This window comes from Bos taurus, chromosome 13, assembly GCF_002263795.3.
Source record: "Bos taurus isolate L1 Dominette 01449 registration number 42190680 breed Hereford chromosome 13, ARS-UCD2.0, whole genome shotgun sequence".
NCBI classification, from domain to species: domain Eukaryota; kingdom Metazoa; phylum Chordata; class Mammalia; order Artiodactyla; family Bovidae; genus Bos; species Bos taurus.
This window is the reverse complement of record NC_037340.1, coordinates 33,177,617-33,203,273: the sequence shown is the minus strand read 5'-3', so window position 1 is coordinate 33,203,273 and position 25,657 is coordinate 33,177,617. Positions and strand designations below refer to the sequence as shown.

The 25,657-nt window shown below is 39.3% G+C and overlaps 1 protein-coding gene across 6 annotated transcripts in view; it reads right to left on the bottom strand.

Annotated features, from left to right (window-relative positions):
• EPC1 (enhancer of polycomb homolog 1) overlaps positions 1–25,657 on the bottom strand; it is a 97,818-nt gene that overhangs the window by 24,314 nt on the left and 47,847 nt on the right. For all 6 annotated transcript variants that reach the window (XM_059892686.1, XM_015473993.3, XM_005214214.5 and 3 more), the window contains one exon: positions 2,631–2,790. In XM_059892686.1, coding sequence (XP_059748669.1) covers positions 2,631–2,790 — 160 coding nt within the window. The remainder of the gene's footprint in view (positions 1–2,630; positions 2,791–25,657) is intronic.

Below are 25,657 nucleotides of genomic sequence, written 5' to 3'. Positions count from 1 at the left end.
ATAAAACACATGAAAAGATGTTTAACATATTAGTCATTTAGAGAAACACAAATTTAAAGTACAGTGAGACATCACTGTATACCTACTAGAATGGCTAAAATTAAAAAGTGATAACCTCAAATGCTGACAAGGATAAAGGAGAAACTGGATCCCACATACACAGCTGATGATACTGCAAACAGGTACAGCCTTCTGAGATAGAGGATACACTCTTGTCAAACTAAAACTGGATGACCCAGGAACTACACTTACAGGCATTTAACCCAGATAAGTAAAGATTTATGTTCACTCAAAAATTTGTACATGAACGTTCACAGCAGCTTTATTTGAAGTAGTCAAAATCTGGAAACGACTCACTCTCTCAGTGAGTGAGCAATGCAACCTGCTGCAGTGCATGTTATGGAAGACTGCTCAGGAAGAGAAAGGAACGAACTACTGATACATGCAACAGCCTGAATGAACGTCAAGGAGGCTATGCTAAGAGGATAGAGTCAGTCTCAAAAGGATATACATTCGTAATTCCATTCACGTTACCTTCATCAACAAACAGAATTACAAAGATGGACAACAGATGAGTGGTTGCCAGAGGTGCATTTAAAGGAGCAATAAGGTAGAGTCTTGTGGTGATGGTATAACTGAGTATAATTGTGGTGGTGAATATACAAGGCTTTACATATTCTGTGAATCTATAGTCATGTAAGAATGTTAAAAGAAACTCAAAGTCAGCTAACACTCATTTGGCTGACAGTGTTCATAAACTTTCCAATGTAATATGTCTTTCTAAGTTTGTACTGATGAAAAACATTTTTTTCCCAAATAATTTACAATTCTGCTTCCATTTTATTACTGTTATTTGATTACAATGTCAGCAGAGTCAATGCCTTGTTAAATATAGTACCCTGACTTTACTGACCACAATTTAACCCACAAGCTACCAATAAAATGAAATTTGTGAATTCTGGTCATCAGTAGAAAAGCACCTATTTGTAAAACAAGCATTCGAAGCTTTTTTTCTGATAGTAATGATAATGTAAATTGAATAATGTAATTTTATCTTGCTCCACCCTGCTTTAACCTGATAGCATATATTCATGAAATAATACAGCCAGTGGCTGTGGAATGCAGTGTGGTCCTGGTTAACATATACAGCAAGGATCCATTCTGGAATTTCACACTGACATGACTTTCCAGAGAATTAAAGTTTTAGGTCCTATTACTGGTAAACTTTGTTTAGAATGTCTGTGTTTCATATGTAATTAAACACGAGTAGGCAAGAAAAACACACGCCAGTTTTTTGGTTTACTTCAAAGTAATCTTTAATAAACTGGAAAAAATTTTTTTTCTAAAGAAAAAATTTTTTTCCTAACAAGTACAAGCTGTAGGTAAAGGTGAAAAAACATCACAAGTTAAAAACATCAAATGCTAACACAGAACTGTTAAGAGTCAATATGGGCATGTTTACTTGTGGTTTTCATTATGTAAGAAATAATTTTTAAAAAATGCTTAGAACCCAGGACAAAGATTAGACCATATGGAGAAAATGATAAATGAGTTAGAAAAGTAGTCAATAAGCAAGAAACTAGGTAAAGCTGGCTGCTCTATGTCCACAGAGAGAACAATAAAAACAAAACAGATTTATACTGTTCTGAAAAAAATTTAGACAGGCCCCTGGAAAAAGCTCTTGATCATAAAGACAAGACAAAAATGAAAGCTGTTAACACATTTTCCTTAGCAACCCTGCAATTACACATTTAGTGGTCCACAACATGGGGACCAAATGAACAAAATAAATTCACCTAAGTTTACAAGCTCTCAGCAGTTCATCATCAAATGTGATTAAGCTATCAAAGGGTCATTTCCACTGAAGACCTCTATCAGTACCAAGTGACACAAGTTACCAACTGAAACACTAAATTTAAAAAAAAAAAAAAAAAAAAAAAATCATGAGAATTCCCTGGGGGCCCAGTGGACTCCATGCTTTCACTGCCAAGGGCTCAGGTTTGGTCCCTGGTCAGGGAACTAATATCTCATCAACTTGTGGGGCTTGGCCAAGAAAGAAAAAAACAGAAACACAGATGGGGCTGGCAAGCTATGGCCTGTGGGCCAATACTGGACTGACACATGTTTTTGTCAAGAGAGTTTTACTGGAACACAGCCATGCCCATTTGTTTATGTACTGTCTATTGTTGCTTTTGTCTGTAACTGCAGAGTAAAATAGTTGTGACGGAGACTGAATGACCCACAAAGTTTAAAACACAATCTGACCCTTTACAGAAAAGGTTTGTTGACTTCTGACTTCTACTAAGAAATTCTTTAAGGCAATTAGTATTACTATTTCTGAACAGTAAGAAAATGATTTCTACATCTAAAGGTATATTCTTTATCCTACTCATCTACAGTAGCAGAAGATGCCATGTTGAGATGAAGCTAAAATAAAAATCTAGGCTGAAATTGTGTTCTTTCTTATCAGGCGGGAATCTCAAGCACAAGTGTAAAAGGTGAAAATGGCTCTGATAACTCTCAAGCTGATGCTGGTCAATGAAGGGGCCCCCAACAGATAAACATAAAAATCTGTTGAGATACGTAAGAACACAGTACAAGATACAGTCATCAAGAGAGTAATCACTTACGCTGTATGTGAATGAGCTGCTTTGGCATCTTGAATTCCCCAGGATATATAGACTCATAGTAAGCGATGTTACTTTCTGCTTCTGGGACTGGTATAACCATGTTATCCCTCTTCTCGCCATACACCTGCTGTGCTGAAATAGCCCGCTGAAGATGGTGTTCCTAGAAAGAGGGAGAAACAGGTACATTTACACATTAAAAAACGAGCAATCAGAACATACAGCCTTATGAAGAAGTTTCTTGTTCATTTATTTTTAAAGTAGAGGGATTTTTAGTAGCCTTGTAAGGATGCTAACAATATAGCTGTGGTGAAAAGATTTTGAGTATAAACAAGAAGATCTGGTTAGATACACTGTGTATTTCAATTTAAGAAAAGGCACTACACTGAAACTGAGGATTAAATTATATAAGATTAAAAAACAGGCTGACCAAAGCTGTTACTTAAAGTTTGCGTTTGCAGATAAATTTTTTTTTTAAAAGGGGTAAAACATTTGAACTTACTGTATGAAGAAAGCAGGCTATGTATAAAAAATATTTTATGGATTATAATCACTTATTCATACAGTGCTTCAGAAGAAGGGTACAGATTATTTTCCCCATTTTTAGTTGATGAAACTGACACAGATTCAAACCTGGTCTTCTGTCCCAAGGAATACCCTTTCTTATGAATTTCCAGAGCCCTTTCTGGACAGTAGAAAAGTACAGGGACTGAAAGCACAGGCTGCAGGGTCTGTGACTCCTGGCAAGACACTTCATTCCTCTAAATCTGTTTCCTCCAGTAAAAGAAAAATCAAATCTTACAGGGTTGGTTGGGAAGATTTAAGTAATATAAATGTGCATTAGATGTTCAGTATAATGCCTGGCGCCTGACAGGTGCTCAAAATGAGCTTCGGTTGAGTTGCCACACAGGAAGATTTTTTTACCAGCTGCTATAAAAGTACCTGTTCTCACCCACCCCTATCATCACTGAATTTTGGTAAACATTTCATTAAATTAAAACTAGTTTTAAAAATACTAGTTTTTAAAATATTTATATACCAGTTCAGGGATGAAAAACATTCCAACAGTATGAAGACAAAAAATGTCCGTCTCCATCAGTAGCCTCTGGTAATTTTATGTATACGTAGATTTCAATTCACAGCTAGGAGTTTTCTGAGTGACCTGACATCCCCTGACATATCCCCTTGACATATCCTGGAGATTTTTCCATACTGATACTTTTACTACAATTTGTGCAACAGCAGAAGTGCATTTCACTCTGTGGATGTGGAATACACACTCCAGTAGTTACTTAACCAGACACTAATAGATAGAGAAAAAAACAAAACCAAACCTGGAAACCACCTAAATGCCTATCCTTCTCCCTGAATGCTGCAAAACCCAACCCTGTACTATGATATATAGGAGATACCTATGTGGGCCCATGAGAGCCTCTGTAGGACAAGGAGAGATGCAAGTGCTCAGAGGGTACATGAGGTGACACCACCTATTCTGACCACTCTGTGTAGGAATCCTTAACATCTCTCTTCAATTTTAAAATCACCCATCTTGTTATTTTAGGTTAATTTCTTTACAGTGAGTTTTTCTTCCCTTAAGTGTTGCCATTTGCTCTTTCAAAAGGCCTGCTTTCCCTTTTCTCATTGATGTTTAAATAGGTGGATTATTTTCCTTTTCAATATTAAGGAAATTAGCCCCTGCATAATAAAATTGACAAATATTTACCTGAAGTTTGACTGGTCGTTATAATTTTTTTCCTTGTAAGAAAGTTTCACTAGTCAAATTTATTAACCTTTTCCTTGATGACTCTGTTATCCTTAATAACAGGTATAAATCGTACAGTTGCAAACACTGGTATGTAAACAAAACCTTTCCTTTTTATAATGCATTTGATCTCTGATTCTTGTGGCTCTTGGGAGCTGGTGGAAGCAGTGTGCAGGGGGCAAGAGGGGGGACTGGGAACAGGCTATGGTCCCAGTGCACTGGCCCTGGAAGCCTGAGACGCAGGTGGGGAGCTGGCCACAGGCGTGCCCTTTCCCTCTCAGATACCCTCTCAAGGCAAGAACAATTTTGTGACCTGTGCCCCCTCTACTTACACCAAACTCAAGGAGGGAGTGAGGGAGCAAGGCGCGTTACTCTTAATTTGCACTTTGTTCTTAATCAGTTAGCACGTCTCTGTGTAGGTGAACATGTGAGAGATAGTTGACCTATTTTTTGTGTGTAAGGAGAGAGAGCAAGCCACTATCCTAATGTCTAGCATAAAATCATCTATTTCCCTTAATGACTAAAAATGTCCCTTTATAACTTCCTCTTGCATTTGAGAGTATTTCCAAGCTCTTCCTCCTTATTCTATTCAAATGCCTCCTATGTCACTATTAAAGTGTTTTTTAAAAGCGCAGCCTCAGACTATTTATTAACTAGTGCTTTTTAAACACTAAATTCACTCCTCGCAATTCTTTTTCAAAAATTTCCAGGCTATTTATTTTTCTAGATGAACCACCATGAAATTTACTTTCTCAGCATGAGATGGGACCACTAAGGCCTTCAGATGTTTTGCAGTGTGGTGGTGAAGAACAGGATTTGTATCAGGAGTGCTCTGGACTTGTATGTCGGCTCCACGGTCTACCAGTTCTAGGATGTTGGGGCTTGGGACAAGATAGTTATACCAGCAAGTTTTATTACCTCTAAGTGTACACGGTGTATCTATCATAGGGGACTGTGGTCAAGATAAATGCCTGAGACACACTAATGTACCTTTCACTACTAGAGAAGTTGAAGAGTTTCCCATATGCTTGTTAATATTTATATTCTCCCTAGTGTTAACAGCTTTCTGTAGAAAGACTTCTCCTGATGTTCATATCCATTTTTCTAAATTGTGAAATCAAATTTTTGTTTCTCAATATTATAGTAAATACTTACTGCTTTTAAAAAAACTTACACATGGTTTTTGTTTTATAAAATATTTGACACAATTTCCTCATGCTTCCCTGGTGGCTCAAGTGGTAAAGAATCCACCTGCAATGCGGAAGACCTGGGTCTGATCTCTGGGATGTGAAGATCCCCTGGAGATCTTCCTCATAAGGAACTTCATAAGGACTCAAGGTATGTGTAATATACAACAAATAGATTATGGTTTTCTAAGCCTGAAAAACCTCAATAACTGGGATGTAACTATAACTTTAAACTTTCCTATTTACTGTCACCCTGTGTATGTACAAGGACTTGAGGATTGAAGGGGGCCACACACAGGTGCCAGTGTGGCCAGAGTGTGGTGAGGGGCACACAGGGTGGTCAGCATCAAATCATGCAGAGTCATGGGCATGTTAAGAATTTATCCTTGTACTAAGAGCAATAGTGTCTGAAGGGTTTTCAGTTCAGTTCAGTTCAGTCGCTCAGTCGTGTCCAACTCTGAGACCCCATGGATTGCAGCACGCCAGGCCTCCCTGTCCATCACCAACTCCTAGAGTTCACTCAGACTCATGTCCATCAAGTCAGTGATGTCTTCCAGCCATCTCATCCTCTGTTGTCCCCTTCTCCTCCTGCCCCCAATCCCTCCCAGCATCAGAGTCTTTTCCAATGAGTCAACTCTTCGCATGAGGTGGCCAAAGTACTGGAGTTTCAGCTTTAGCATCATTCCTTCCAAAGAAATCCCAGGGCTGATCTCCTTCAGAATGGACTGGTTGGATCTCCTTGCAGTCCAAGGGACTCTCAAGAGTCTTCTTCAACACCACAGTCCAAAAGCATCAATTCTTCGGCGCTCAGCTTTCTTCACAGTCCAACTCTCGCATCCATACATGACCACTGGAAAAACCATAGTCTTGACTAAATGGACCTTTGTTGGCAAAGTAATGTCTCTGCTTTTCAATATGCTATCTAGGTTGGTCATAACTTTTCTTCCAAGGAGTAAGCGTCTTTTAATTTCATGGCTGCAGTCACCATCTGAAGGGTTTTAGCTCTTATCTAAAAAAATAGATCAATTTCTATAAAGCAGAATATGTGCAGCCTTTAAGTGGTTTAGAGTTAATAGTTCAGTCGTTCAGTTGTGTCTGACTCTTTGCAACCCCATGAACTGTAGCACACCAGGTCTCCCTGTCCATCACCAACTCCAGGAGTTTACTCAAACGCATGTCCATTGAGTCAGTGATGCCATTCAACCATCTCATCCTCTGTCGTCCCCTTCTCCTCCTGCCTTCAATCTTTCCCAGCATCAGGGTCTTTTCCCATGAGGGCAGGTCTTTGCATCAGGTGGCCAAAGTATTGGAGTTTCAGCTTCAGCATCAGTCCTTCCAATGAATATTCAGGATTGATTCCTTTAGGATGGGCTGGTTGGACCTCCTTGCAGTCCAAGAGACTCTCAAAAGTCTTCTCCAACACCACAGTTCAAAAGCTTCAATTCTTTGGTGCTCAGCTTTCTCTATAGTCCAACTCTCACATCCATACATGACCACTGGAAAAACCATAGCCTTGACTAGACAGACCTTTGTTGGCAAAGTAATGTCTCTGCTTTTTAATGTGCTGTCTAGGTTGGTCATAACTTTTCTTCCAAGGAGTAAGCGTCTTTTAATTTCATGGCTGCAGTCACCACCTGCAGTGATTTTGGAGCCCCCCAAAAATAAAGTCTGACACTGTTTCCACTGTTTTCCCATCTATTTGCCATGAAGTGATGGGACTGGATACCATGATCTTGGTTTTCTGAATGTTGAGTTTTAAGCCAACTTTTTCACGCTCCTCTTTCACTTTCATCAGGAGGCTCTTTAGTTCTTAGCTTTCTGCCATAAGGATGGTGTCATCTGCATATCTGAGGTTATTGATATTTCTCCCGGCAATCTTGATTCCAGCTTGTGCTTCATTAAGCTCAGCGTGTCTCATGATGTGCTCTGCATGTAAGATAAATAAGCAGGGTGACAATATTCCTTTTCCTATTTGGAACCAGTCTGTTGTTCCATGTCCAGTTCTAACTGTTGCTTCCTGACCTGCGTACAGATTTCTCAAGAGGCAGGTCAGGTGGTCTGGTATTCCCATCTCTTTAAGTATTTTCCACAGTTTATTGTGATCCACACAGTCAAAGGCTTCGGCATAGTCAATAAAGCAGAAATAGATGTTTTTCTGGAACTCTCTTGCTTTTTTGATGATCCAGTGGATTTGATCTCTGGTTCCTCTGCCTTTTCTAAATCCAGCTTGAACAACTGGAAGTTCAGGGTTCATGTACTGTTGAAGCCTGGTTTTAAGAATTTTGAGCATTACTGTACTAGCGTGTGAGATGAGTACAATTGTGCTATCGTTTGAGCATTCTTTGGCATTGCCTTTCTTTGGGATTGGAATGAAAACTGACCTTTTCCAGTCCTGTGGCCACTGCTGAATTTCCCAAATTTGCTAGCATATTGAGTCCAGCACTTTCACAGCATCATCTTTTAGGAATTTAAAGAGCTCAACTGGAATTCCATCACCTCCACTAGCTTTGAGAGTAATATTTAATGAGATGGAAAAATCCATCAACTTATTAAGTAAAAAGAGATCTGAAAATTGTATGTTCAGGATATTTGTCTTTAATCTTTTTTAAAAGAAAAAGACATAATTGAATGTACACAACTATAGTAAAAAGTTTCCAAGTAGCTGAGCACAATCCTCTCTACACTCTTTTATCCGTCTACCTGCTGTGTCTTCCGCGGCCTTTACTGTCCTCTGATGTCACATATTTGGCTTGTTTGCTGGTGTCACCACTTACTTCCCATCCCAAACTAATCATCATGAGGGCAGGGATTTTTGTCTATTTTGTTCACTGCTGAACAGCCACCCCAAAATAGTGCCAGGCACAATGCACGGCGCTTAAATATGTACTGGATAAATGAATATGTATGTAGGTATCTGTGAATATACATAAACACAAAGAGCACAAAGGTGCAAGCATGCACACATTCCCGTCAAATTTCAAAGTATGTACACCAGTTAACAGATCACCTCCAGCTGATACAATTTTGAAACACTTCTATAATTTTATTTTCCTTATTTTCTAAAATTCTGTTTTAGTTCTTTTTGACACACACAAAAAAATTGAGTACATCTCACTACATGGTTTTCTAAAACAAACGTAATTTCTAAAAGATACAATTTATTTAGTTCAGCAAAACCCTTCCCATTTAAGTCATGTTTAGTTCAAGAGTAAAAATTATACTTGCAGGCAAAGAAAGTTATTCTTAAAACCCCAAACTATATATACTTATTTCTAAGGGGAAAAAAAACACTAAATTATATTAAAGTAACACTTCAATTTTAAGTTAAAATGAAATTTTTGCTTTGAGTAGGAAGATGTATTAAAATAGTGAAGTCAAGCAGCACACGAGATAAATTTAGAATAAGATGAGCTGTGAATCCAATAATTACAAATTGAATGCTCTTACTAAATATCTAAGATGATCCTATCCTAAATTACAATTATATAAAAAGTCAGATGTTCCCAGAAGATAGTATCTATCAAATGAAACTTTTAAATACATCTACCTGCAGCACTGAGTAAGCCAGCCTGTCCCAACTGTGTTCACTGGAATACTTAATTTCAGATTATCAACAGGTAGTCTAATAAAGAGTCTGACAGTTTAAAAAAGAGAGAGAGACAGAACACTGTTTTTTTAAACTCTAGGAATGAAAGTTTTAAACACGCTAACATAAACTGGTTGCTCATCAGGGAGGGTTCAGTCATACCAAATTTACGACCACAGAATCATTGTTTTAGAATCTATTAATAGTTCATGAAGAGCTTCTATAGTACAGAGTGGGAAATGCTGGTTCAGGACAACAACTAGAAATGCAGAGCAGAACAGCAGGGCTGGAGTCTGCTCATTAATTTAGTGTGTACTTACTAAGTGCCAACTGTGTGCTTGGCCTGAGAACACAGTGGTAAATAAAACAGACATGGTTCCCGACATTGTAGTAGGGATGACAGACAGTCATAAAACAGTCCTAGGAAAAACTGCAAAGTGTTATAAGTGCTATGAAGGAAAAGTACAGTGAGTTATGGGAAATATAAATAAGAAAGGGATTTCAAGGAGAGTATCATTTTCACTAGCGAAAAGTGACATGTAAGCCAAAATCTGTAAGAACAGGAGTTAAGAGATCATTTTAAGAAAAGGAAATAGCTGTGTTTGAAGACCATTTACTAGTCTGGCACCTTAGGAGGTGCCTGAAACTTTAATATAAAGTTTTATTTTACATATTAGGCTCAGTTTCAGAGTTAATCACCAAAGCACCAAGAACAATTGCAATTTTTCATGAAATAACAGAGGCACGCCTCTCAAATCTGATCTTACAGGGAAAAAAGTAAATACAATTAAATAATCTAAAGAACTTTTTAATATTCAATCTTATATAAAATGGAATCAGATGAATTGTAACTTATGATTAAGCGCGCTACTTTAAAAGTTTCTCACACTGCAAGTAATTATAGATAACATTTTCTATCTATAGCAATGTGAACAATGAAAAGGAGGATCAGAAACGACTGAAAAATAATCTTTGTGTCTCCATGAACCCTGCAATCGTGGGCTCCAAATATCCACTTCTGTTACCTCTGCTCACCGAGGGCATTGGAAGAGTGTGGGACTTCCTCCCAAGTCCAGCAGGTCACTCTGCTACTTATTTTTTATTTATTTGTAATATGTAATATATATATTTTTTCTTATCCATCTTTCCCCTCTAACAATTCATGTTTTTTTCTTTTACTTCCTTTGTTATTTTTGCTTACCCCTAGAAGATTTTTGCCTTTTCAGGTGGCTTTTAATAGTCTTTTGATAAATGCATTGGCAGTACAAGCATATCACATATTTGAGGCATCAGAAATACCATTTTCATTGAGTCAGCTGAGAGTGACAGTGGCTATCGCAGATAAGATCCACCGGAAGGGAAGCACTATAGTGTGTCTGCAACATCCGTTCTGTGCTTTGTTCACCGGGATGGACCACCATTCACCAGGTTTCACCCCATGCCCCTCAAATTTCCTCTTGTTCTTCAAAACCTGGTTTAAAAGGACCTTTCTTCTGCCTCCTGGAGTACTACACTCTCTACCTAAGAAATTGTGCTGTAATCATTTATTCATTTACACACTGATGTCCAAAACGTGAGCTGCTTAGATAGATGCTAGTCTAACAATCTTTACATTTTTTCCTTTAAAAGATGTATTCTCTTGTAGTATTGGGGGCCTCAATTCTTTAAAGAATGAGAACTAAATTATCTTTGTAATTTACTTAGCATCTAGAACTATATTTTGCTTTACTGCAGGCACTCATATTTTATAAAATATTACAGAAAAATGAAGATAAGTCTAAATTGGAAAAGGTGTTTCTATCTGCTCTATAGGAAGTTCTAATAAATATTACCAAGCCAGAAACAATTATTCAAGGTTATACTGTGCAAATTCCTATGCAAAGATTTAATTATATTCATTATTTATTTAAGCAAATAATGGCTTTAACAGTTAGCCGTAACAATTAAGACCACATTTATACCTTTTAGATTACTGAATTAAAAACAGCTTATTAAAAACAACAGTATTGTGTAAGACTCCTTATGGGGAAATAAGTGATGACTCATTTTTAAGAAGCCACTTAAGAAGTTTAAACCCCTGATTATTTATGCATGGAGAGCCAGGCCTTTTTGCTACCGGAGAGCTGAATCACTTTCTCTCCTGTCTCCTAGTGACATTTGGAAGAACCAGCCAGCAATGCCTAGGGCTCCAGCAGGGGCTCCCAGGTCCTGCATCCAAACACCCAGTTCCTGCCTGGCTCATTACAGCCTCCTGACTGATTTCTCTTCTACTTTCGTCTGTCTTCATGGGAATAAACAAACTAATAGTTAAAAATAGGTAAGTCAGGCCATGCCATACTTACATCAAAATAGTCCAATTATTCCCCACCCTCACTCAGAAAAAGAGTCAAAGTTCTTAAAACTGCTTACAAGGTCCAGTAGGACTGGCATTCCCCTTTCCTTGCTGCTCTCGGGCATTATGCTCCTCTTCACTCACTCTGCTCTCGTCAAACTGGATTCCTTACTCTTTGTCAAACTTATAAGAAATTGGCTTGCTTCCTCAATTTCAACTCCTGATTCAAAAGTCCCCTTTGTAGACAATTCTTTACCAGCTCTCCCACTCTGCACCCTCCAGAATGGCTATAACCGAAAAGGCTGACAACATAGTACAATCATAAGGATGAGGAACAACTTCAACTGCACACATGATCAGTGAGAAAAAGGGGCACCAGATCTCATGAAACAAAACACACACATTCCACATGGCTCAGCCATCCCACTCCGAGGTATTCACCCAGGAGAAATGAAAACAAGACCACAAAAAGACCTGAATCAGAATTTCATGGGTTTTATTCACAATAGCCTCAAAATGGAAACAGCCCAAGTATATCCATCCTCAGGAGGACTGGTGCACAAACTGTGGTTTAGTAACACAACAGAGGACCACCCAGCAACAAAGAGGAATAAACCACATACCCACAACTCGAGTAAGTTTCAAAAACACTAGGGTGAAGGGAAATAGCTTTGCACAAGACTCCATACTCTTAGTCCATTTATGTGATGTTTAAAAACAAGCAAAATTAATCTTTGGTACGAAGAAAACAAAAACAAAAAACCTAGTAACTGCTTCTGACGCGTGGAGGCAAGGATTGAATGGGGAAGGGAATGAAAGAGCTTTCTGTGATGATGGTAAGGCTCCATGTCTTCATGGGGGTTGGGTTATACAACCATGAGAATTTGTTACAATCCAGCTAACATACACTAAGTATTTGTAAATTTCTTTTCATGTAAATTTTACCTCAAAAGAAAAAAAAAGTCAATAAATACTGAACTCTAATGAATGATATGTATGCTGAAATATTTAGGGACACGTGCACTGATGCCTGTAATTGACTTCAAAATGCCTTAAAAGATAAGAAGGACTGACAGACGGAGAGATAGCGAGTAGAGTAAAATGTTAATGGTGGAATCCAGCTACTGGGAATATGGGTGGTCACTATAAAATTCTTGAAACCTCACTGTATGTTTGAAATTTTTCATAATAAAATGTTACAAAAGTATGGAATCTCTTCCCTCTCCCCTCAATCCTACTGTATTCCCCGGCTCTGCTGTATTTTCCTGGATAGCACCTGCTTCCTCATAGACTACTGAATTTACTTATTGTTTTATTCATTATCTGTCTCTTCTTCCCAGAATATAAGACCCACAAAGGTAGGAATTTTTTGCTTTGTTTACCCCAAATCCAGAATTGTGCCTAACACATACAAGTAAACAGTAAATATTTGTTGAATAAATGAGCCAGTGAAATTACACCAGTTATTTAATGTCCACAAACTGTTCTGGTTTGAGACAGGTTATTTCATTAAAAAAAAAATTAAATTTCATGAAAGCAAAAACATAAAAAACACAAATGCACTTTGCTTTTGTACTTAGAATACTCAGGATAAACAGTTAAAATAGCTGAAGACAGATTAGACTATTTAGCTGAAGACAGATTAGACTATTTGGCAAGAAAAAGAGCAGTTCGATACTTACATTTTCTACAAGAAATGAATGGTAAAAGATTCTCAGTCTATATTACTCTCCGCTTCTCCCAACTACTGTACTCTGAAATTAGTTTTACTTCTAGATAATGAAACAGTAAAAGAAGACCTTTGCTGAGGTACAAGTGAAACACTCCAGTCTTGTTATTTCTCTTCAGTGTGAAGTATCTGTCAATTTAGTACTTCCCTTATCCCTTATTTGTACCCCTGATATCCCTTTATGGACGCAGGCTGTCAGTAGTGTCCTTGTTACAAGCAGGCCTACCTGATGCAGTGTTTGGTCATGTGAAAGGGAAGGGACTGAAATTAGTCTCTTTCTACTCTCATAAAGGTTACAATCTCATCAGAATGTTCCCCTAAATACTAAATTTTAAAAAGCTCAAAAGGCTCTGGGTTTTGTGTCAAACTTTATGCTGAGGATTTCTATACCTCCAATGCACCCCCAGAGAACCAGTAATCTGCTGTTATTTAATATCTTTTTATCACACATTCAAGTAAAATACAAAGATTAGCACCCTAAAACAACAGTACTGAATAAACTGAACATCCAGTTTAAACTGATCTAAAACGAAACATGCTTATATAACCTAATACAAGCAGACGCCATACCAAGGCTTGGTCCTTAGCCCTTTACATACTCACTCCTGCAACTTCATCCACAATTACGGCTTTAACTACCATTTTTATGCTGATGACAAATTCAGAATCTTCCTCTTTAGCCCATATTTCTGTTGAACATTAGGCACATGTATAAAGACCTCTTATTACAAGTTCACTGATATATCCCATGTAACATCAGCTCCTCACCTGCCAACTCTCCAAATCTGTCCCTCCTCATGTACTATCAATTTCTGTGAATCACACCATCATACATCCAGTCACCCAGGAAGTCTTTATTTTTCCAGCTCCATTTTGCTACCTATGTCCCTGTTTTCAAATCAGGCACCAGATCCTATCAATTTCTTCTTCATCTTATGTCTAGAAGTCTTTTTTTTTTTTTTTTGACCTTGGAGGCTCTTATCTCCCAGGAGCCCTGGGTGGGAGGGGCAGTGATTATTATTATTTTTTTAATTTTATTTTTAAACTTTACAAAATTGTATTAGTTTTGCCAAATATCGAAATGAATCCTCCACAGGTATACATGTGTTCCCCATCCTGAACCCTCCTCCCTCCTCATACCATCCCTCTGGGTCGTCCTAGTGCACCAGCCCCAAGCATCCAGTATCGTGCATCGAACCTGGACTGGCAACTTGTTTCATACATGATATTATACATGTTTCAATGCCATTCTCCCAAATCTTCCCACCCTCTCCCTCTCCAACAGAGTCCATAAGACTGTTCTATACATCAGTGTCTCTTTTGCTGTCTCATACACAGGGTTACTGTTACCATCTTTCTAAATTCCATATATATGCGTTAGTATACTGTATTGGTGTTTTTCTTTCTGGCTTACTTCACTCTGTATAATAGGCTCGTTTCATCCACCTCATTAGAACGGATTCAAATGTATTCTTTTTAATGGCTGAGTAATACTCCATTGTGTTTATGTACCACAGCTTTCTTATCCATTCATCTGCTGATGGACATCTAGGTTGCTTCCATGTCCTGGCTATTATAAACAGTGCTGCGATGAACATTGGGGTACACGTATCTCTTTCAGTTCTGGTTTCCTCAGTGTGTATGCCCAGCAGTGGGATTGCTGGATCATAAGGCAGTTCTATTTCCAGTTTTTTAAGGAATCTCCACACTGTTCTCCATAGTGGCTGTACTAGTTTGCATTCCCACCAACAGTGTAAGAGGGTTCCCTTTTCTCCACACCCTCTCCAGCATTTATTGCTTGTAGACTTTTGGATCGCAGCCATTCTGACTGGTGTGAAATGGTACCTCATAGTGGTTTTGATTTGCATTTCTCTGATAATGAGTGATGTTGAGCATCTTTTCATGTGTTTGTTAGCCATCTGTATGTCTTCTTTGGAGAAATGTCCATTTAGTTCTTTGGCCCATTTTTTAGTGCTTTCTCATCCCACTGTCACAGCCAGGCTGCAGTCAGCCTTTTTACTCCAGCAACTTACTACTGTCCACTTCCCTCTGTGGCTATTGCCAGTGGTCTTTCTAAAAGAGGAACAGGGCTTCCCTGGCTGTCCACACTTTCACACTTAATCATTGGCTTTCTGTTGCCTTTACGATCTTGGCAAGGCAAATGGAGTCCTTTATGACTGAGCTCTAGCTAATTTTGCCAGTCTAACACCTTACCACGTTCTACCCTGAATGTCCACATTCCAGCCACAGGGAGTGTCTAACAGAACTTTCCAATTACACCTATATGGGACACCCCGCACCCCATCTTTCAGTTCAGTTCAGGTGCTCAGTTGTGTCCGACTCTGTGACCCCATGGACTGCAGCAAGCTGGGCTTCCCTGTCCATCATCACCCCTGTCTTTAAGTCCACCCAAATCTATCATTTCTTCATAATTCTACTAGGATATCTCTCTTTTAGAGAGTCTTTGAAAACAGGTATATGACACTATCACGACGGTAACATACAAAAGAGGTACAGGTGATTTTCTAAATATCTATTCAATTAAGATGTTTATTGGAAACCAAACAACTCTGAATCCAGAAAAAAATTTCCTGACAGGAGTTTCAGCCCTAAGCTACCTGCCTCACATATACCAGAAAGCAAGGGCATAGCAGGCAGGAAAGCACACCAAGACCAAGACCAAGACCAAGGTCAGGAAGAAGATACTCCACTCTCAAAAGGACGTAGGTTCCCCAAATTGCTTATTAGCTGCAAGGGAAAAGTAGCAACCACACAGTGGGGAAACCAGGCCACACCCTGACTGGACAACCAGAATGAACAGCACCAACGAGAGGCAAACAGTATTACACGCCTCCAGAGGTGATACGTGAGAATACAGCATCCCTTATACAATGTGCTAGCAACACCTGAATCTAATGGAGAACACAACACCTATCTAATAGAGAAAATATCAGACAAACCCAAAATGGGATCACCCTATTAAAAAAAAAATCAAAGGGACTCTAATCTTCAAAAATGTCTACATCACAAAAGGTGAAACACTTGTTAAAATATTTAAGGGTAAAGAGCCATGATATAAGCAACTAACCTCAAAAAAATCTGCGTGTGTGTGTTTGGGGAAAAAATTTTGTGTGTCGGAGTGGGTGGGTGTGTGGGTGTGGGTGTGTATGTGTGTGTGTGTGTGTGTATGTAAGACAGAAAGGGTGTGTGGAAAAACAAAGCAAATGAGACACAATGTTAACAATAAGTGTACATGGATGTACTCCTCTTTTTCTTGCAACTTTGCTCTAACTTTGAACTCCTTTCCAAATACAGCTGATCCCTGAACAATTTGGGGGTCAGGAGCATCAATCCAATTCTCCATCAACTGAAAATCCAGATATAACTTTGAGAAAAAAAAAATCATTGAAAAAAAATTTTTTTAATTAAAAAGAAAAGAAAATTAGAGTATAACTTTACAGTGGGCCCCCTGCATCCAGGGTTCTGCATCCATGGATTCAACTAACCACTGATCTATAGTGGTGTCATATTTATAGAAAAAAAATTCACATATGAGTAGACTCGTACAGTTCAAACCTAAGCTGTTCCCGGGTCAACTATAATAACTGCTTCCTTTAAACTAAGAGCAAAAGGAAATTGGGTAGGGGGGCTGGGAAGTAGACTCTATAAGCAAGAGTAAGAGATGTTAAGTTCTTCCAGAATTGCTGCCAAGTAACTGCATGAACTCCTAAGTCAGTGACAACGGGACAAGCCTCAGAGTACGATCTTCTGAATAATGGTTCTACGGACATAACTAGGTGTTACATGATTAAACAGTTTGCTAATAGACAGTGATAGACAAGGCTAACAGTTTCTTCACTGTTAGAGAAGAATCCGAGAAGGATTCTCGGTGGTTTCACATTTGCCAAAATGCACCATGATTTTCCAAATGAATAAATCCAGCAGTCAACATTTCCTAACTATGCACTGACTGTTGTTAGTGTGATTTATATAAATGCTTGGTGGGACCAAGTTTTTACTTTTCAGTAATAAAAAGGTAAATATTAAAATAATGTTCCAAGGTTTAACTGGGGTATACAAAAAACAATGTCTTCTACAATGGATTTCATCAGTTTGGGGAAATATAGCCTCCTGGTTCCAGTGTTCAACTCATAGTGAGATGGTTTTTTACTAAGTTTATTTTTAAAAAGGAGGGCTGTGTTAAGACTACGAAATCTCTGGCAACAGAGCTCCCTTTTACAGACAGTAATACAGATGAGGGATTGGCACATTGTTCCCTGAGGGGCAAATCTGGCTCACCACCTGTTTTTGTAAATGGTTTATTAGAACACAGTCGAACTGGGTCATTTACGTATCACCCGTGGCTGCTTTTGTTCAACAATAGCAGAGTGGGTGTGACAGAGATTGTAAGGCCTGAGAAGCCTAAAATATTTACTATCTGACTGGTTATGAAAAGTTTGCAGATTCTTGATGTGTGCTGTTTAATTTTTGAGATGCAGCAGTCTGGTGGATCACTGGCACACACAAAGCTTACTCTACCATTTACATGGTGAAAATGACAGAAGAGGGAAGTTCATTAAAAATTAGACCCCAAATCAGATACTTAATCTTCATTCTGAAAGCATATTATTTTCCTTTTCTATGTAATTGCTTTATAGTGTTGTGTTAGTTTCTGCTGGACTATAACATGCTCTAAGTATGCATATATCCCTGCCCTCTTAAGCTCCCCCACCTTCCCATCTCACCGCTCTAGGTCCGAGCTCCATGTGCTGCACAGCAGCGCCCCACTGGCAGTCTGTTTTATGCCTGGTGAAAGGCGCATGTTAACGCTACTCTCAATTCATCCCGACCCCTCACCCTCACCCTCACCGCCACCCCACCATGCCCACACATCTTCTCTGCTTCTGTGCTTCTACTGCCCTGTACACAGGCTCATCCGTACCATTTTTCCAGATTTCATATAATGTTAATACACAATATTTGTTCTTCTCTGACTTATGAAGGCATATTATTATATCAATTAACACCTATTTCATAGGTAAAGTGAGGCTCAGTAAGGAAAATCACTTGCTCAAAATAGTGGAAGTAGGATTTGGACTGAGGTCTGACTCCAGAACCCCATGGTCTTTCTACTGTAGTTTAATTCCTCCTTGTTGTCTTGCCTTTCCCATGAATGACTGAGTTCTGGCTGGTACTCAGGGGAGGACTCAGAATACTAACAGAGAAGCAGAAAGGACTTTAATCAGCTGAAGAAATGAGTGACAGCATCGTGGGGGCCAGGATTATTCGGAAGCTACAACTGGGTAAGTCAAGGAAGGGGAAGGTGAAGTCGCTCAGTCGTGTCCGACTCTCTGCGACCCCGTGGACTGTAGCCTACCAGGCTTCTCCGTCCATGGGATTCTCTAGGCAAGAATACTGGAGTGGTTTACCATTTCCTTCTCCAGGGGATATTCCCAACCCAGGGATCGAACCCAGGTCTCCCGCATTGGAGGCAGACACTTTAACCTCTGAGCCAAGTCAAGGAAGGAAGGGCACATTTCCTCACTTCTCTTACTCTTCCAAGTCCTGTGCTAGATGAAAGCTCATCTAGTGACTTAACTACTGACAACACCCAGGCACCTGAATATGCAGGATGGAGCCTCTGCCTCCTTGCGCAGCTCACTACTCTTCATCATGCGCAGGTGCAGAGGCTCACAGCAAAGGGGAAAGTGTACTCTTCTCTAAGAAGTACTGCATTATCTTGTTGAATGGGCAATAGAAAAACATTACAATCTGTTACTTCTTCCCCTGGACTTTCAACACTTTGTTTACCTCTGACACTCCATTTACCAAATGTGGAGCCAAAATAATCTTCCTATAGAAATGATTAGTATTATGAGTTTCCCTCAAAGAAAGCAATCGACTTTCAATTAAAAGCAAATTATAAAGGGACCCATTTGGCTTTAGAAGTACTGCATTTAGGTACTATCATTTAATCTACTATAAAATAGAGAACAGATATCAAATGACTTACCACTCCAAGGGGGCTAAGGACTCTGTGTGATAAACTAATAAGGCTGAAAAAGAGCCACAAACTCAGATTACATTTGACCATCCCCTGTTCTATCAAAAACAACAGGTTTATCTATTGTACTTTCCTACCAGTAAATATTGCAACCAAGACTTGGCTGTTGATACATTGCTTTTATTAATACTTTTATCCCATCAAAAATTTTAAATTTTAAATAGCCTCAGACATAGAAGACAAACTTATGGTTACCAAACGGGACAGTGGGGAGAGGAGAGGCAAATTAGGACTTTGGGACTAACATATACACACTACTATGTATACACAGTAGGGTCCTACTGTATACAAGAGGGAATTATATACAATATCTTACATAATCTGTAATGGAAAAGAACCTGAAAAAGAATGAGCGTGTGTGTGTGTGTGTGTGTGTATAAACAATCACTTTGCAATATACCTGAAACTAATATAAATGTAAATTAACTATACTTCAATTTTTTTAAATGGTTAAAAAAATACATATATATAAAACTTTAGGGCTTGTATGAATGCATTTTTAAGGTAACAGGAAAATACTATAACACGGTTAGTTTGGGAAGAAGTGATAGTACATACATTGTACTTATTCACTTATGACCAAACCTAAAAATAATCTTAAAAAATTTTCTTCCTTTTCTTAAATAAAATCAAGTCTCTTGGTTTTACTAAAGCCATAAAACTCCCATGTAATTTCTGCAGTTATGCCTTCTGGAGTGGCTAAAAAAAGAAGGATCTCTGATAATCTTAAAACGTTCTTATTTATGTTTGTTTAAAAAAACACATTGTTTATTTCCCTCACTTACACTCACTCTTTATTTAAGAAACAAACACACTGATAGAGAAAAATAAACATTTCATAATTTCAAATCATTCTAATTAATCTGTTATTTGATGCCATAAAGTATCAATATTTTCTTATATGAAATGTACTGTACAGAAAAATAAACTCTGACTTTATTGGAATAGCCTGTTGGGCTCCCCTGGCAGTTCAGTTCCCTGGACTCAGTACTTTCACTGCCTGGCGTGGGGAGGTGGGGTGAGGTGGGGTGCGGTGGGGTGGCACTCTAGCTCAGCCCCTGGTCGGGGAACTGTGATCCTATAAGCCAAGCAGCGTGGCCAAAAAAAGAAAGATACTCCATCAGATAAAAAGACATACTATTTAACAGCACACATTTTTATATGTCAGAAGCTGGATTAGGATTCCAATTCTCAGTTCAGTTGCTCAGTCATATCCCACTCTTTGCGACCCTGTGGACAAATACAGCATGCCAAGCTTCCCTGTCCATCACCAACTCCCAAAGCTTGCTCAAACTCATGTCCATTGAGTCGGTGATGCCATCCAACCAGCTCATCCTCTGTCGTCCCCTTCTCCTCCTGCCTTCAATCTTTCTCAGCATCAGGGTCTTTTCCAGTGAGTCAGTTCTTCGCATCAGGTAGCCAAAATATTGCAGTTTCAGCATCAGATGTTCCAATGAATATTCAGGACTGATTTTCTTTAGGATGGACTGGTTTGATCTGCTTGTGGCTTAACATCTCTAAATCCTAATTTCCTTACTAGTGAAATGAGGTAACTGCCATTACAAGCATAAAATAAGAAATGCAGGTAAATCTCTTAGTACAATACCCAGCACACTTACTATATTAGCTCACTGTAATACAAATAATGAAACAAATTTAACCCTTTTTCCTACTAATAAAGGGCAGAAGAAGCTACCTAATTTACCAGATTGCACTGAGGATTAAATGAAGTTATAACCATAAAGCTCTGGGGCATTATTACTATATCAGGCTAATTATAATAATTTAAATTACTAAATTTCCTTCGCAGGAAAGTTATGACCAACCTAGACAGCATATTAAAAAGCAGAGACATTACTTTGTCAACAAGGGTCCGTCTAGTCAAGGCTATGTTTTTTCCAGTAGTCATGTATGGATGTGAGAGTTGGACTATAAAGAAAGCTGAGTGTCAAAGAACTGAAGCTTTTGAACTCCAACTGGGGTTGGAGAAGACTCTTGAGAGTCCCTTGGACTGCAAGGAGATCCAACCAGTCCATCCTAAAGGAAATCAGTCCTGAATATTTATTGGAAGGACTGATGCTGAAGCTGAAATTCCAATTCTCTGGCCACCTGATGTGAAGAACCAACTCATTGGAAAAGACCCTGGTGCTGGGAAAGATTGAAGGTGGGAGAAGAAGGGGACGACAGAGGATGAGATGGTTGGATGGCATCACAGACTCAATGGACATGAGTTTGGGTAAACTCCGGAGTTGGTGATGGACAGGGAGGCCTGGCGTGCTGCAGTCCATGGGGTTGCAAAGAGTTGGACACGACTGAGCGACTGAACTGAACTGAAATTATTAATAGAAATTGTTTATTGTAGCTATATATATGAATCAGTAACTTAATAGGACTAACTCAAAAATTTACTCTGTGTTTTCTTAAAAGAAATCCTTTCTCCCACTAATCCTACAAAAAAAAAACATTTCAAACCTCCAGTTAATTTTTTTTTGGGGGGCCACACCAAGAGGTTTGTGAGATATCTTAGTTCCCTGACCATGGATGGAACCCAGGTCCCCTGCTGTGGAAGCTCGGAATCTTAACTACTGGACCACCAGGGAAGTCCCATCCATTTTTCCTGGTAGACTGTCACTGTTGACAAAACAATCCTAACCTCTGAAGATAATTAAATCTCACCTGAGGACTTAAGGACTTTATACAACAAATTTAGGTACCACACTACAGTAACCATAGGCAGTCACTTTTTCAGCTTTTACAAAACAATGAGATCTCTCCACACACAAAAGAAAAAATGCATTGTAGTCTATAAGGAAGCCTCATTCTCACAAGTAAAATCAATGTAATTCATTTCAAAGATTACCTATACTACCCACTTTGTCCCACAATGGATATGAGATAAACTCCCTGGACACTTAAAATCTTTTAATGCTACCTGAAACAAATCTCTTTCTTTTTCCTACTGAAATGCAAGAAAAATACTTAACCACTTTTATTCAAGGAGGAAGGATACATGGTTGCAAATCTTGAACATACTTAACAGCACTTTCAGGTCTAATCTTAACACAATTATTATCGCTTTCATTGGTAAGTAAGAGAAAGTATATTCCTTCTTGGCAGAGGTCTTTAGGTATTACACAAGTTCTCATTATTTCATAGCAGAAAGAAATGAACTAACTAAATACAGCTTCCAGATAATAGTTAAGACAAATTCCTACAAAAATAAGTAAACCATGCTAAAAAAGTTTGTATCACTTCAGGAGTTATATTAAAATTGGTCAGAATGAAAGGTTGATTCCTCTGCACATAAACAAGAATAAGCAATGTACTTTCATGACCTCAACTTCAAAGAAGCAAACTGTGGCAGACACATAGGTAGTCATTTTTTTTTTTTTTTTTAACTTTATAAAAGGCAAAAAGTTGGCTTAAAACTCAAAATTCAGAAAACTAAGATCATGGCATCTGGTCCCATCACTTCATGGCAAACAGATGGGGAAACAGTGAAAGACTATTTTTTTGGGCTCCAAAATCACTGCAGATGGTGACTGCAGCCATGAAATTAAAAGACACTTGCTCCTTGGAAGAAAAGCTATGACAAACCTAGACAGCATATTCAAAAGCAGAGACATTACTTTGCCAACAAAGGTCCGTCTAGTCAAAGCTATGGTTTGTCCAGTAGTCATGTATGGATGTGAGAGATCGACTGTAAAGAAGGTGGAGTGCTGAATAATTGAAGCTTCTGAACTGTGGTGTTGGAGAAGACTCTTGAGAGTCCCTTGGACTGCAAAGAGACCAAACCAGTCAATCCTAAAGGAAATCAATCCTGAATATTCATTGGAAAGACTGATGCTGAAGCTAAAACTCCAATACTTTGGCCACCTGATGCAAAGAACCAACTGGTTGGAAAAGACCCTGATGCTGGGAAAGACTGAAGGCGGGAGGAGAAGGGGACGGCAGAGGATGAGATGGTTGGATGGTATCACCAACAAGTTAGACAAGAGTTCGAGTAGGCTCCAGCAGTTGGTGATAGAGAGGTAAGCCTGGTGTGCTGCAGTCCAAAGAGTCGGACACGACTGAGCAACTGAACTGAAAAAAGGCAAATTAACTTGCCAGTAGTAAATGGCACCAAAGGACCGGTGTGCACCTGAAATTAATTAGGAATTTATTTCAATCAGAGCATGACAAGCAAAACATGTCTTCTAGTGAGATATTTGTATTATAATTTGATGAATATGGTCAGAATGCAAAACTTCCTTTTTAAAAGAGTGAAGGACAGACTAGACCTTACGCTCAGAAAAGATACAACAGGGCCAGCTGGAGTTACAGCTTTGTCTTCACAAATGTCTTCTAAACATGGAGCCAGCGCGCTGCCAAAAATGCAGGGAGTTATAGGACGTAATCTGTAATACATATCCTTTTATTTTCAAAGATGACCACCGAACGTGTAACAGCCTTTAGTTTTGGACATCAAGTCGTTTCTGGCTGCCTTCCGAGGTACACAGTATGATCATGCTTTCTGGCCCTCCTGTACGTGCTGGGGCTAGGTGACTAATTCTGGCTATTGAGTTGTGAGTCAAAGTGACTTACGCTACTTCTGGTCCAGAGTATTTAACTACTGGTGGAGGATGCAAATTTTTCACAGCACTCCTCCCACTTGTCACCCTGTTTAAGATGTCTGTGCACCAGCCTGGTTCCCCAGCTGACCCGTGATAAAATGGGACGCAAAAAAGAACTAAACTTTGAAGCTGTTTGTATACCCATCATAACCTGGGTATCCTGACTGGTACACTGGTCTCAAAAGCGGGGTACTGTTATAACATAAAGACTAAAATATGTGCCATTAGCTTGGGAGTCAGGAAGCAGGGAAACTTCTCAGACGCTGGAAAGGTGGTGCTCCTTAGTAAACAGTACAAATATTTGGTAAAAGTCAAGTTATCATAGCTTGCAAAGCAGATCATTTAATTAATAAGCCTGTCTAGGCTTTCCTGATGGCTCAGTGGTTATGAATCTGCCTGCCAATGAAGAAGATGGGGTTTTTTTCCCCCTGGGCCAGGAAGATCCCCTGGAGAAGGAAATGGCAATCCACTTCAGTATTCCTGCCTGGGAAATCCCATGGACAGAAGAGCCTGGTGGGCCACAATCCATGGGGTGACAAAAGAGTTGGACTTGACTTAGCAGTTAAACAACAACTCTAGGGAAAGAGGTTAAAAAACCTGGACGTTAAAATGGTGAGTTGGTTACTCTGGGTTTGGTATTACACTAAACAAATAAATTAAAAAACCTGACCAGTTTGTAAGGAGGAATCAGAGAGAAGAGACCAAAATTTTGAGAAATTGCAGTGTTTGAAGACTGCTTCTCAACTTAAACAGTAAATCAAAAAATCAAGAGAAGGCCTTTGATTAACAAAAAGAGGGTAAGGTTCAAAGCAAGGTATGGCCCTGACGTGTGAAAAAAGTGTTAGTCGCTCAGCTGTGTCCAACTGTTTGCAACCCCACGGACTGTAGCCTGCCAGACTCCTCTGTCCAGGGAATTCTCTAGATACCCACAGTTAAAACATGAATGGATTAAAGTCTCAGAGCAGAGACCTAGTTAAAACTGGAAACACAGGCAGTGCTTTCAGTTGAACAAAATGCTCAGAGGAGAAAGACAGAGACAGACACTAAGGATGTGGCTCTTCCAGCAAAAGCAACAGGTTTCTGGGATTGACATTCAAGGGACAGAGACACCAGTAAAGACCCGAGAGGACAGGCCATCTTGCACACTGAGCTAAACGAAACATTACAAGCCTACAAGCTGCGCTGCCAACAAGCAAGCAAAAATCACGAGCCCAGATTAATAATCAACGATTCAAAAGTACAATCGGGTCTCCTACCGTCCATGGGCAGGAAGCAGGCTTTGAAGCACTTTGGCCCCCAAAGGGCTTACTTTCCAGTATTTACTTCAGAGGAGGCTGAAGTAGATCTACTTCAGGGAAGATGATGGAAAGAAAGGAAGTCTCCCCAGATGTCAATGCCAAGAGCCACACAAGCCAACGGACTGGAAGCCACTCTAGGAGCTGCACTTGGCACCTAAACAAGCACATTCCCCACATACAGCAGAAGAAGAGGCTTATAAAGCCAGCTAGGTGGGACTCTAGGGATCAGGAACTGCTGTGTTTCCATTATCCAAAGTGGGGCGTTACTGTTATTCCCACGTACACTGGATGTGTGTGTGTGTGGCGGGGGGAGGAGGTGCAGACCATCTTTTCACTCACAGACCGCCAGGCCAAGGGGAAGCACATCTAAGCCTGATCTACAGAACTGTAGGACACCTGGAAATCCTACTACTATGAGCTTTTTTTGCTGTCTAGCCGGGACTTTCCAGCTGGGCTCAC